A 14,805-nucleotide genomic window follows, 5' to 3' on the forward strand; every position below is an offset into this window, starting at 1 on the left:
ACGTTGACATGGGCGTGCCTGTAACACTATCCCTAACATGACGTGTAGTGTACCCAAAATCCCATACGCATCGAGGTCCCTCCGATTGCATTTTGCCTGCCGTGAGGGAGCCTTTGACTATTGTGAGCGAGTACAGAAAAGGGAGAAAGTAGTAAGACGTCTCTATGTTCCTTCCATCTGAACGGTGAGGAAGGGTGGGCGCATGTGAATTTAAGCAGCATTAAGAAATGCTCAATCATCAGAAATGCTTTTAAGGTAAGTAATGCATGTCTTCTGATGCTTGTTAATCTGCTTAGAATCACATGTTGTGCATAGATTAGCGAGCAGTACCCGGAGCTGGAGGTGGGATGCGAGAACGAACAGTAGAGAAAAGATGTCTTAGTACTGCTTGTCCCACCTGAGAATCAGACCTAGAATGAGTGTGTAGGCAATAGTGTTTTGTAAACGTGTGTACAGAACTCCAGGTTGCCACTTTGCAAATGGACTCTAGGGGAACATTTGCAACAAATGCTATGGAAGCATGGAAGCCCCAGTGCCTCGAGTAGAATGTGCTCTAGGCTTGAAGGGCAGTTCTCTCTTAGCAAGAGAGAAACAGAGTGTGATGCATTAGACAATCCATTTTAAGATAGTAGATTTGGAGACGTGGTCTCCCTCTCTAGCTGCTGCCACTGAAACGAAAAACTGATTTGTTTTTCTCACTGGTCGAGTTCTTTCCATGTAAAAAATGATTGCTCTGCGTACATTCAGTGTGTGCAGGCTTCTTTCTCTCAAGTTTGAGGGGTTCAGAAAGAACATGGAACTTTTAATTGAATTTAGGCGCAAACCTAGGGTGAGTGCGCAGAACCACCTTATCTCTGTGAACTGTTTCAAAGGGGTCTAAAACAGAGCACTTGTAGTTCACTGACTCTCCTAATGGAAGTAATGGCTATTAAAAAGGCAGTCTTGTAGGTGAGATCTTTGAGACTTGATATATGCACGGATTGAAGGGAGACCCCATAAGTAAAGTTAACACCACATTTAGGTCCCACCAGGGAGCTGGGTTAGAAATCGGAGGGTGAATTTTCTTTACTACCCTCCATGAAAGCCTTAATAACTGCTTTCCACCACAACAACTTTTGTTGTGATGTACTGTAGGCTGAAAGAGCAGCTAAGTGAACAGTTAGATAGTTAAAGATTAGGCCTGAGTCAAGTAAATGAGTCGGTACAAAATGATATGTGTAGTAGAGCAGTCAATGGGGTTGATGCGCTTAGAGTTGCACCAGATGACAAAACGCTTCCACTTACTGGAATGGCAATATTGTGTGTTAGGTTTCCCTGCCTCCCTAAGTATGTCCATACATCTCTGAGGGAGTTGCAGGTGCCCGAACTCTATGACCTCAGGAGCCAGGCCGCTGAATTCAATGTTTGTGGGCATGGCTGAAGTGTCTTCCCTTTGTCTTGCGACATGTTGTACGGGCAAGGCAGTTTCATTGGAGGAGATAGGGCCATCTCCATCAGATGAGCAAACCAGCGTTGGCGGGCCGACATGGGGGCCACCAATATCATTGTGACTGGTTCCTGGGGCATCTTGTGCACTATCTTGTTGAGTAGGTGAGTCGGGGGTGGGGGAGGGGACACATTTCCCTGACCATGTTATCCAGAGACGGTTCTGGGGGTACCTGGAGGCGTAATCCTGGCATTGAGCATTCTCCAGAGCTGCAAACAAGTCGATGTCTGGGAAGCCCCATTCCGCAAAAACATTGGAGACGATGCCTTCGTGTAATCGCCATTCGTACTCAATTGGTAGTGGGAAATCTCTGCTGAGTACGTCTGCCAGAAGATTGAGTTCCCCTGGAACATGTCGAGACAAAAGAAACAGGTTGTGTTTTAGAGACCACTTCAAAATTTTCAGGGACAGTTTGGACAGCGCGGGAGTGTGAGCGCCCCCTTGCTTGTTCATGTAGTACATGGCCGTGGTGTTGTCTGTGAGGATCCGGACTGACTTTCCCTGCAGTTGTGTCTGAAAAGCTTTCAGTGCTTTGCATACCGCTAACAGTTCCAGCAAGTTTATGTGGTTGGATGCTATGTCTGACGACCAAATGTGCACCGTCTATTGAAGCAGGTAAGCTCCCCACCCTGTGAGAGATGAGTCTGTAGTTAGAGTGGCCACCACCGCGGGGGTGATGAAGGATTTCCCTTTCAAGAGGTTCTCCCTCGACCACCACCGCAGCGAGAGAACGAGGGCTGGCGAGACAACCACTAGATCGTCCCATTGTCCACTGGCCTGACACCACTGGCTGTTGAGCCACTCCTGCATTGGACGCAAGCGCGCGTGAGGAACCAAATAAATGCATGACGCCATAATTCCCAACAGTCGCATAGCTTTGCGTACCATCACCTCTCGACTGGTTACATATTGAAGGATTTGAAACAGCATGTTTTGGACCCTCTCGTTGGAGGGGAAGAAGAGGCCGTCCTTTGTTGGAATTATAGCCCCTAGGAACTGTCTGACCAGACTGGGGTCTAGGCTGGATTTCTTCTTGTTGATGGAGAATCCTAGACTGAATAAAAGATTTATAGTTCTTTGGTTATTTGACAGACAGGTTTCGTAGGAATCCCCTGTTATGAGCCAGTCGTCGAGGTAAGGATAAACTGGGATGGATTTCCTACGCAGATGTGCTGCTGCCACTGCCAGTACCTTTGTAAATACCCTTGGTGCAGAGGCTATGCCGAAGGGTAGTACTTTGAACTGATAGTGCTCGTCTTGTATCATTAATCTGAGGTATTTTCTGTTCGCCGGCAACATTGAAATATGAAAGTATGCATCTTTCATGTGCAATGTTGCCATGTAATCCCCCTGTGTGAGCAGGGAAATTACTTCTTGCAGAGAAACCATACGAAAATTTGGGGCTTCACAAATTTGTTTGCTGGGGGCAGATCTAGTACAGGGCGCATGGTGAGATCCTTTTTGGGTACAAGGAAGTACACTGAATAAATAAGCTTGTTTACCTGCAACAGAGGTACAACTTCTATGGTGCACTTTTCCAGCAGGGTCTCGACTTCTTGTAGCAGGATGTGCAGATGTTCTGGCATCAAGCATCATGCTTGTGGCGGTCTGAACTGTGGGGTCTGGCAGAATTCTATACAGTATCCGCGGGCGACGGTCTTTAGCACCCACTGGTCTGTAGTTATTCCCTCCCATGCTCGAAGAAATGATGTTAGCTGGCCCCGACCGGGATGCATGGGAGGGGACCCAGAACTAAGGGTCATTTCTGACCTGAGGCCGGGGAGCCTCGAGGGGTAGAATTGCGGCCCCTTCCTTTACCACGTTGTTGCTCCCTTGTGGGGTACAGGGTGGTGTAGCTGCTGGTTCCTTGGGGAGAGGAACAGTTATTCCCCAAGCTGTATTGATTTTGAGGGAACCGTTGCCCACAAAAGGAACGTCTAATTCCTGCTCCCCCTTCTTTCTGAAGGTCTCTCTGGGATCTGATCCAGATTCTTAAGGGTGTCATGCTCCTTTTTTTGCAGTTTTGAGGGCTTAATCCACTGCCTTTCGAAATAAATTAGTCTCCTACACTGGTTTATTTATAAGTGTAGCTTGTGTTTCTAGCTTGAACTCAGAGTTCCTAAGCCATGCATGCCTTTTCAGGAGGGTACCTTGAGCCAAAGATCTTCCCGGCTGTCTCTGCTGCATCAAAAGTATTCTTTAGCATACCTTGGTTAACTTGCCTGCCCTCTGCCACTGTTGAGAGCAGACAGGCTCGCAGTGGCTCCGGGACTTCTTGAAGGCCCTCCTCTAGATTGGCCCATTGCGCATCAGCATAGCTGGCCAACAACGTTGTATTATCTGTGATGCGGGCGGCGTAAGCATTCTCAGAAAGGGAAATGTCCACCTCGACCACACTCTCCCTACTGTGTAGGGCCGGCCAAAAGGCCCGGCCACGTGGTCGGCTGTGCCGACCGGACAGGGTCCGTACAAGAGCCGTGGACTGTCTTCGGCGAAGAACTGGAACAGCTGTCTATGGAAGGGACGGTAAGGTAATATCTATAACTCTAATATATATACGACCAAAGGTTGAAGAAAACTGATGTATACGAATTGTTCGAAACACAATTGACCTTTACACAATTGACCGAATTGTGAAGGTCAATTGTTACATATCTGCGGGGGGAAACCCCTCACAACCCATATATATATATATATATATATATATATATATATATATATATATGATACATTACTCACCGTAATCGTATTTCTGATGCTTGCATCTGCTTAGATTCACATGCTGTGCATAGGCCGACATCTAGTGGAAGCTGTGGAGTATTACAGTTTGTTTTTCGAAACTCGAAAATGGGCGTCGACACAGGGCGTGCCAGTAATACTATCCCTAGTGTGACGTCCACTGTACCCAAGATCCCTCACGCGTCTAGGATCCTCAGATTATATTTTTTCTGACATGAGGTAGCATGAGGGGTAGCGTGAGTAGAGATAATCCAAGCAGATAGACAGAAAGGTAAGACTACAAGCAATCATGCGCCTTCTCTCAGAGGGGAGGAAGGGTGGGTCGCATGTGAATCTAAGCAGATACAAGCATCAGAAATACGATTACGGTGAGTAACGTATCCCTTCTGAGGCTTGTGGAATCTGCTTAGATCACATGCTGTGCATAGATTAGCGAGAAGTACCTGAAGAAGGAGGTGGGATGTGAGAAGGGTCATGAGCAAATAAGTGTCTTAGAACCGCTTGTCCCACTTGTGTATCTGCCTTGGAATGGGTGTCAATGCAGTAATGCTGAGTAAAAGTGTGAATAGAGCTCCAAGTAGCTGCTTTGCAAATGGTGTCAAGGGGTACATTTGCAATGAAAGCCAGAGTGGCCCCAATGCCTCTAGTAGAGTGGGCTCTTGGCATGAAAGGCAGAGTTCTTTCAGAGAGTGAGTAACACAGCTGGATACAGTTAATAATCCACTTCGAGATGGCACCTTTAGAGACGCAATCCCCCTCTCTGCCTGTAGCTACGGAGACAAACAGTTGATCTGTTTTTCTTAGCGGTCTGGTTTTATTTACATAGTAGAGGACCGCCCTACGCACATCTAGGGTGTGTAGTTTCACCTCAGCCGAGCTTTGCGGGTCCTGGAAGAAAGCCAGAAGCTCGATGGACTGGTTTACATGGAATTTTGATATAAATGTAGGTGAGAACCTAGGGTGTGTGCATAAAACCAGTTTGTCTTTATGGACAGTAAAGAAGGGATCCTGCACTGACAGAGCCTGAATTTCACTGACCCTTCTTATAGAAGTAGTAGCTACTAAGAAGGCTGTTTTATAAGTCAGGTGTTTGAGACTGCTTTTATGCATGGGTTCGAAAGGGGGGCCCATGAGCTTGGCTAGCACCACATTAAGGTCCCACCCTGTGGGTTTGAAATAGGAGGGTGAAGTCTCTTTACTCCTTCCATGAAGGCTTTAACTACTGGTACTTTCCACCTGGGAAGTGGTGTAAGCCGACAGGGCTGCCAGGTGTACTTTCAGTGAGTTAAAAACCAATCCTGCATCTAGCAGGTGGAGCATGTATGTAACAATAGTGGAAGGAGTGCAATCAACCGGGTTGATTTGTCTACTCTGGCACCAGATAACGAACCTCTTCCACTTGTCAAAGTAACGGTGCCTTGTGTTTGGTTTCCTAGATTCCTTTAGGATGTCCATACACCTCTGTGGCAAATTGAGATGTCCAAACTCTATGACCTCAGGAGCCATGCTGCCAGGTTCACTGAGTTGGGTTGCTGGTGCACTGTTTGACCTTGGTGCTGGGACAGTAGGTTGTACCGGGCTGGAAGTTTGATGGGCTCGCACACCGCCATCCTGCGTAGGTGTGGGAACCACGGTTGTCTTGCCCACATGGGAGCAACTAGGACGAGCGTCATCGATTCCCTCTTCATCTTGTTCACCACTTTCCTGGAGAGGAGTTGGTGGAAAAGCGTACGCAAACATCCCTGACCAGTTCATCCACAGGGCGTTCCCCTGGGAGTCTAGTTGGGGGAACCTGGATGCAAATCCTGGGCATTGTCTGTTTTCGCTTGTGGCGAAAAAGTCTGTAGTGGGGAAACCCCACTGAGAAAAGATATCTTCTACGACCTCTCTGTGTAGAACCCATTCGTGTTCCTCTGGGAGGGAGTCTCTGCTCAGAACATCCGCTAGGGAATTGAGCTCCCTGGAACATGTTGTGATGACAGGAAGATGTTCCGTCTGAGTGCCCATATCCAGATTTTCTGGGCAAGCTTGGACAGATTTGGCGAGCGAGTCCCTCCTTGCTTGTTCAGGTAGAACATGGCTGTTGTGCTGTCCGTCCGGATTTGCACTGACAGGTTTAGTAGGTGGGGCTCGAACGCCTGAAGCGCTCTGAATACTGCCAGAAGCTCTAGCAGGTTGATGTGGTTTTTGGCCACTGAGTGAGACCAGAGACCCTGAGCTGTGTGGTGGAGATGGTGAGCTCCCCACCCCGTCAGACATGCATCTGTAGTGACTACCGCCTGTACTTCGGGATCGTAAAAGGGTTTCCCCTGTGCAAGATTCTCTCTAGTCCATCAGTGAAGGCTTTGTACCAGTGTTGGCGAAACGACCACTAGATCGTCCCACTGACCACTTGCCTGAGACCACTGTTTCGCCAACCATTCCTACATGGGACGCATGCGCAGGCGCGCGTGGGGGGCCAGGTAAATACATGACGCCATCATGCCCAGTAAACGCATTGCTTTGCGTACCGTTATTTGTTAACCGGACTGATAATGCGGAATTTGCAGTAGTATATTCCGAATTCTTTCTTCTGAAGGAAAGGTCAACCCCTCTTGGGTATCCAGGATTGCTCCTAGGAATTGTTTTGAGGTGCTTGGCACCAGGCTTGACTTCTTCTCGTTGATTGAGAAGCCTAACTCGTGGAGGAGGTCGATAGTCCTTTGAATGTTTGTCCTGCAAATTCCTGGGGTTTCCCCCGTTATGAGCCAGTTGTCCAGATAAGGGTACACCGGGATTGCCTCCCTGCGAAGGTGTGCAGCCGCCACCGCCAGTACCTTGGTGAATACCCTTGGTGCTGAAGCTATCCCGAAGGGCAGTACCTTGAATTGGTAGTGTCGACTGTCCACCTTGAAGCGCAAGTACTTTCTGTGCGCTGGGAACATGGAAATATGAAAATAAGCATCTTTCATATCCAAGGTTGCCATGTAATCCCCCTTTTTTAGGAGGGGGGTTACCTCTTGTAGCGTGGTCATACGAAATTTTTGGGGCTTGACATACTTGTTGGCAGGCCGCAAGTCCAATACTGGGCGCATTGTCAAGTCTTTCTTTGGCACAAGGAAGTAAGTTGAATAAATACCCTTGTTTACCTGGTGTCCGGGGATGAGTTCTATCGCGTCCTTTTGTAGCAGAATGGCGATCTCCTCGAGGAGAATCTTCTGATGTTCTAAGGAGTGTACTCTGTCGTGGAGGATGGTTCCGGGGACGCTGCAGTAGCTCTATACAATATCCTGTGGATACTGTTGACAGCACCCACCTAACTGATGTGATCCCTTCCCAAGCCTGGGTGAAGTTGGAAATGCGTCCCCCTACTGGGGTTGCGTGAGAAGGGACCCTGAACTGAGCGTCACTGCTTTGGTGGAGGCATGCCGCCTCCCTTGCTGGGGCTGCCTCTGCCTTTACCACAACCTCTCCTATTACCCCTGCCGTAACCCTGGGTAGACTGTTGGTTGTTGTTCCACTGTGTACCCTGCCCCTGGGAATAGTCAGATCCTCTCTGGGAATTTTGGCCGCGTGGGCGACGAAAATTACTATTCCCTCTCTGGTTAGGGGGTTTATTGGTTAACTGGCCAAGGGACTTGAGTGTCTCGTATTCGTCCTTGGCATTTTTCAGTGCGTCTTCGACCGCCTTACCAAACAGATCGGTTTCCACCGGTTTGTCCAACAATGATGCCTGGGTTTCTGCCTTAAAACCAGACAGCCGTAACCACGCATGTCTTTTGATAACAGTGCCCTCCGCTATCAATCTGCCTGCGTTGTCCGCGGCGGCGAAGGTTGCTTTCAAAATGCAACCAGACACGGCTCTACCCTCTGCGGAAATCCGAGCTAACTGGCCCTTTAAAGGTTCAGGAGCAGAGGCTATGAGTGCCGCGACTTCTTCCCACTGATGGCAGTTGTAGCTGGCCAACAGGGTGGTGGAGTTAGCAATCCTTGCTTGATAGGTGGACGTTGAGGCTACTTTCCTGCCGAAACCGTATAGTTTTTTGCTCTCCTTGTCGGGAGGAGCTTCTGACGATGACAAGGGTGTCCCAGCCCTCTTACGAGTGTTGGTGACAACTAGGGAGTCTGGCTTCAGATGTCCTCTTATATAGAGAGGGTCAGACTGGGCCGCCCTGAAAAGTTTTTCAACCCTGGGATTGACTGCTCTGGTGAGGTTCGGGTTCACCAGGGATGGATCTATTCTCCGCTGAATGGACTTAAGGATAGGGATGGTCTGGGCAACAGGCCTCCTTTCTCCCACTAACTCTTCTGCAAAGTCCCTTTCCTCCTGGACATTGTGGGTGTCAATGTGGAAATGTTCTGCTGCGCGAGCGAGAACCTCATTTAGGAGGGGTTGGTTATCGACCGGGGAGTCGGTAACCGGGGCTTCGTTCTCTACCGGGGAATCTACTCTGTATGTTTCCGGGTCATCCTCTTCTTCCTGGTCCTCATCATCCCCATAGTAGCCCGTCCCGGTTTGCTCTTCTATCATACCAAATTCTTGGTCCTCACCAAAGGAAGCCTCTCCTTGATACCGTGAGTATGGTCTTGCGTAAGGTTGTACCTCGAAGGGTTCTGACCTCATCGGAGTTTCAAACCGGGGCTTTTTACTCGGGGGGGGGGGGGGGGGGAATAGGATCAGTAGAGCCTGAGGGTGTGGCCCCTTGTGGATCATACGAGAGGAAATGTTCTGGATTTTTATCATAAAAATCAGCCAAAGAAGTCATTCTTGACATGACCCTATCTATGTCTTCACTGGACCATTTTCTGGAACTGGGAATGACTCTCTCAGCAAGTCTATGGGATTTATCTTGAGTAGCTTTGCTGGTTGTAGACCTATCAGCAGACCTGGTTTTGTCTGTCTGTTTAGGGGGAGTGGAGTTTCTCACAGGTGTGGAAGAATGCACAGGTAGTTTCTTCTGCTGTTTTCCCCCCTCCCCGTGCATTGAAAAATGTTTTCCCTGTCCCTTAGGGGCTCCGGAGTTTTTCGACGCCTGGCGTCGAGGATCGGGAGTGGTGTCCCTGTCCTTCGAGCGTGGGGCCTCGCTGGCTTTAACTGCGGGCTCCGACTCCTGGAGGGCGGCCTGGGGGTGGAAGTCGTCTTCGTCTTCCGACGATCGAACTTCTGTTAGCCTAGGGAGCGAGGCACTCTTGGCAAGAGTGGACGATTGCCTGGAGTCATGCGGCGATCTTGATCGAGAGCGCCCAGAGGACACCGAATCGGACCGTTCTGTTTGTGCCTCTTTCCGAGAACTCGACGTTGTCGAGTCTCGGTTGGACTTCGTGTGTTTAGTGTGTGTGTGTAGTATGTAAAGCTCTTGTGTCGCCGGGGGTCTTCCCCATAGCCGCCCTGCCGGACGACCTTCTGAGGTCGGGGACCTGCGCTCGGCTGTCTTTCGACGCCGTAATGCCCTCGCCGTCCGAAAGTATGGCGTTGCTGCCATCGCTGAAGGCGCCCTCCGCTGCCATGGCCGCCTGCCTGGCGTGGTGGGCCCAACGCTTCGTCGAACGGTCCTTAAGTGTCTTAGGTTTAAACCTACTACACGCTCTGCAGTTCGCTTCGGGGTGGTCCCTCGGCAAGCAGAGATTGCACGTGGCGTGCCTGTCGACCCAAGGGTATTTGCGATATCACTTGGGGCAGAATTGAAAAGGGGTACCCTCCATATGCACCTTGAGGCAGCGGGTAGTTAAGTGTAGGAAATGTATAAGGTGTACCTATATACCAAGAGTGTAGAGTATGTACCACCCCCCACTCTCCCTACTTGCAGGGCCGAGGCCAGAGGCCTTCCAGGCCCGGGCCGAGGCCAGCGGCCTTCCGAGGCCCAAATCCGTCATGCAGCAGCCGACGGTCGATTTCTTCTCCAGCCGGCGTCGAGTGTCGAAGTTGGGGTGGGGAAGGATGTGAATAGATTAATCTTTTAAATTTTTAGCATAAGTATGGCTAAGGCCAGGGGACTCCGCAAAATGCTTCCGACCAGTATGGCGGAAAAAGACAATCTGAGGATCCTAGACACGTGAGGGATCTTGGGTACAGTGGACGTCACACTAGGGATAGTATTACTAGCACGCCCTGTGTCGACGCCCATTTTCGAGTTTCGAAAAACAAACTGTAATACTCTGCAGCTTCCACTAGATGTCGGCCTATGCACAGCATGTGATCTAAGCAGATTCCACAAGCCTCAGAAATATATATACGGTCAATTGTGCAAAGGTCAATTCGGACCCTTGACTTTCGATCAATTGGGTCATTCGAACAATTGTGTTCGAACAATTTGGGTAATAACAAGAAAACAATAGCAATTTCTCTGGACGAGCTCCGCATAAGGCGACCAGTATGCTGGGCGGAAAAAAAAAACAATCTAAGGGACCTCGACGCGTGAGGTATTTTGGGGACACTACACGTCACGTTAGTGGTGTGTTACAGGCACGCCCATGTCGACGTCCCCTTTTGATTCTCGAAAGATAAGATGCAATACTCTGCGGTGACCACTGGATGTCAGACTATATGCATAGCATGTGATTCTAAACAGATTAACAAGCATCAGAAACACTGCTGCCTCTCAGTAAAACATACTTTTCAACTATAAAGGACAAAAGGATGAGCTACTGTGGAATAACCTTTCCTAAATCCTATTTGGAAAGGAGGGAGAATATTATTTTCTGCCGGCCACAGAGCAAGTCTTGCTGCCAAGCAGCTGGCAAAAATCTTAGAAGCACAATCTAGCAAAGAAATCAGGCAATAGCAGTGGGGGGTCAGTGTGTGAGCCCTTCTTAAAAACAGGAGTAATAGTGATTTATTTCTAGGAAGCAGGGACAGCCAGGTAGCGTGCTATAACATTGAAGAGTTTCTGCAAGATCAGGGTTCACCATTCCGGAAACCATTTATAGATATCGCACCTGATACCATCCGATCCGGGGGGCTTTTACTGACTTGCAGTTTGTGATAATTTTCTTCTAATGAGAAAGTAATCCTGCTATTGGAGCAAGTAAAAATTTCCAAGCAGCAAAATAACACCCCAATAAGAAACCCACTCAAACGATGCGATTACACTTCTGTCCATGTGGGTCAAGCTTGAGTACCCTGATTTTCCTTCGTGTCATTTTCCTTAATTGTCTTTTCCAATTAATCCCACTGCCTCTGCGAGTACCATTTCCTTTGCCTTTAGAAGTTCTTGTACTCTTATTTAAGAGTGTATAGACTGCCCACCGGCCACGTATTGTTCTTTGATACTGCCCATAACTCCTATTTTACCCTGCAACAGGCACGACCAAACCAGCAAGCGTCTACGCCTGTTCAACAGCCAGCCAGTTGGGAGGCTAGTATCCTGACTTTAGTTACCAGCTATAAGAGAGCATAGTTGTTCGTAAGCAATGATTGCCTCTACTTGGTCGTCCAATTCGACCCAAGAGTAAAGGACCTACTTAGCCTTTTCTGGAATGCTAGCTAGCTTCTCCTTCGGTAATTTCAATGTATACGAAAATGTAGATGGTACTGGATGATGAAGCAGGCAAATTATAATTTTGCGGGAACATGGCCCACATAAGGACTAATGGGTTGCTTTCTGGGCGATCGCAAACCTCAAAGTCTATTACATGCCAAGAGGAGCAACAATCCAGACAGTAATCAATCAGTGAGGCTTTATTGCCTGCCTCCTAAGGTGGAAGATGCCGACAACCAACTCAATGCTACCTGCGATTCTAAATCACAAGCTAACCCGCTTTGCAGATTCTTTCAGAGCAGAGTGTTCACTCTTTTGATCTATTGAAACGACAAATCCATCTCTCTATCAATCAGGAAAATCCTGCTCTTCTCACTGTAACTGACCTTCAACCATCAACCCCAAACACAGTAGGTCCTAGCATAAGCAGCGCTGGAAAAACATACTTAAGATATTAACATCCCACACCTTCACCATGCCCAAATGATGTAAATCTCTAATGCACACGTTTAGAATCTCAAAATAAAAATATGTATTTTCCTTCCAATTACAGAGTATCACAAAAGAATTTTGACATAATACATATCGCCTGTCTGGCGTGGAGAAGGGGACCGACGGGTGGAGTGAGGCGCACAAGGGAGGTGCTAAACTGCAGCATGGCTGGCGCACACCTGCAGGAAAAATTAGAATATGCTATGCAACTGACACCGGTTCCATAGCATTCCTACAGACGTCCCAACAGAATGGAGAAAAGTATACAGGACGCAAGCGAACGAGACATTTTACATAAATTTAACCCTGGGTGCTTAATTCTTCAATACTTAAGAGTTTATAAAAACTAAACACAATACATACATTTTATTGGCATGTACTCTGCATAAGTCTCTGCATGGGCCATTTCGTCTTCGTCTTCATCCTCTGGCTCCTCATCTTCCTTAGATGCTGGCACTTTCTGTAATTCAAATAAACATTCTATTAGGAGTAACTGAGACAGCTGATCCTAATGTTTTAAGAAATTACAATGTACTCACCGTAGTGAGTAACGCACTCAGTCCATAGTCCCCTTTCCTCCATACTGTATGGGCGTCCCTCACTAGCGACGGGAAGCTGAACCTTTTTCACCAGAAAAAAACCTTCTTCCCCTTTAAATTTAGAGGTATGCAGTTACACGGCCCTGGGAGCATGGCCTCCCCCGACTCCGCCCACCAGCGCCACTACTCAGTCCCCATTGAGGCGCAACAATATTACAACTGCCTAAGTGACACCAGTTGTTTTAGGGGGGATGGTGGGACGTATGGAGGAAAGCCGGCTATGGACTAAGAGTATGTTAGTCACTACGGTGAGTAACTTGTAATTACTCCTATGTTCCCTCCCCTTTCCTCCATACTGTATGGGCGATTACAACTGAATGTAGCCCCAGGGTGGAGAGGTAACCATCCTTAAGAAAACAAGTTCCTTAATACTGCCTGCCAGAATGCGGCGTCTGATGTGGAGCCGGCATCCCAACAGTAGTGCTTGCAGAAAGCTGAGTGAGTGGCCCAAGTTGCTGCCCTGCTGATGACCTGCCGTGGTACGTGTCTCTGGAAGGCAACCGCAGTGGCCTTGACTGACTGCAAGGGCATAGATGTTTGCCAGAAGTGGTTTGTGTTGCCCTAGGTCTCCTTGAGGAGGCCACTGTCCATCTTGCTATGGGGGCCTTGGAAGCCCGATCTACTGGCCCTGACCCGCTGAAGGTGATAAATGGAGCCTCAGACCTGCAGAAGCTCTTGGTCCTGTCCAGATAGAACTTTGGCACTTGTCTAACCTGAAGACAGTGCAGAACCCTCTGAGCATGGTCCTTAGGGTCTGTGAAGAAAGTAGGAAGTGCAATCTCCTCATTTAGATGGAACGCAGAGACTACCTCTGGTAAGTACACAGGAGCGTCCCAAGGACCACCCTTATCTCTGTGAAAGGTAGTGTATGGCTCGGATGCCCTCCGAGCTTAGATTTCGCTGTCACGGCATGCAGATGTAAGACCCCACCAAGATAGGCGTCCTAATGGTTACTATCCTGATGTCCGCAGATGCCATTGACCAGAATGGTTTATGCGCCAAGGCGCCCAACACTATGTTGGGGTCCCACACAAGTTGTGGCTTCTTGTTGGGTGGGTAGAGCTTAGTGAGGCCCGCCAAATGCATCTGATTTCCGGTAGGCTCGGATGGCCGCCAGATAGGCTTTGAGGTCGAGCCAGATGGCCATGAACTCGAGCCTATTGATGTGGGCCTCCTGCTCCTGACAGAACTCTCTCCGTGGATACTAGCTGTCCAAGGTAGCCTCCCCTCCTGCTAGGGATGAGTCCGTGGTGATGGTAACCTGCACAGCTGGCTGACTAAAGGGCCTGCCTATCCGCAAGTTGCTGTCCGTGCTCTACCAGACTAGGTTGTGAAGGAGATGCAGTGGAATGCTAACCAATTGCACCTGGGAACCCTTCTGGCTCCAGGAGGCTGTGCAGTGCAACTACAATTTAGGTGTTGGTACCACCATGCCGAGGTCACTGCTCTGCTGAGAAAAAGCCCCATGGGCCTATGATGGCTACGATCCTGTCCCTTGAGGGGAAGTTCTCTCTGAGCTCATATCCCAGATGAGGCCCAGGAATGTTAAGAGTCTGCCTGGGCTCCAGCTGTGACTTCTTGAAATTGGTGGGAAATCCAAACTCATGTAGTGGAAACATAAGGGTGGAGGCGGTGTGGGGAACTGCCTTCGGAGACCTTGTCCTGATGAGCCAGTCTAGGCATGGATAGGCGTGGAGACCCTGGGCCCCAAGCAGTTCATCCAACCTGTAAAGGCAAACGGTAGAAACTTGCATAGGAAATGGAAGCCCATGATCCTGACCTTACGAAAGGACCGATGGGGCTGCAGATTGGTACGTGAAGGTAAGCATCCTTCAGATCCAGGGAGCACATCCAGTCTCCCGTGCACAATGTCTCCACAATACGTGCTGGGGTAACCAATGCATGGGGAAAATCAGTGAATAGGAGACCAGACTACGCGGAGAGGCTGGACTTCTTCCACTGCCTGCCTCTCTTCGTGTGAGCGAATGTCCGCCCACAGAGTTATTGTCCCAATCTGTTGGAGGGGAGGAGA

General features: G+C 49.0%; 1 protein-coding gene across 4 annotated transcripts in view; it reads right to left on the minus strand.

Moving 5' to 3' along the window:
• The window catches only part of SBNO1 (strawberry notch homolog 1), a 2,127,865-nt gene that overhangs the window by 1,720,469 nt on the left and 392,591 nt on the right, over nt 1-14,805 (minus strand). For all 4 annotated transcript variants that reach the window (XM_069619669.1, XM_069619670.1, XM_069619667.1 and 1 more), the window contains one exon: nt 12,538-12,634. In XM_069619669.1, the coding sequence (XP_069475770.1) occupies nt 12,538-12,634 (97 nt within the window). The remainder of the gene's footprint in view (nt 1-12,537; nt 12,635-14,805) is intronic.

Source organism: Ambystoma mexicanum, chromosome 10, assembly GCF_040938575.1.
Source record: "Ambystoma mexicanum isolate Mex_15411 chromosome 10, UKY_AmexF1_1, whole genome shotgun sequence".
NCBI lineage: Eukaryota > Metazoa > Chordata > Amphibia > Caudata > Ambystomatidae > Ambystoma > Ambystoma mexicanum.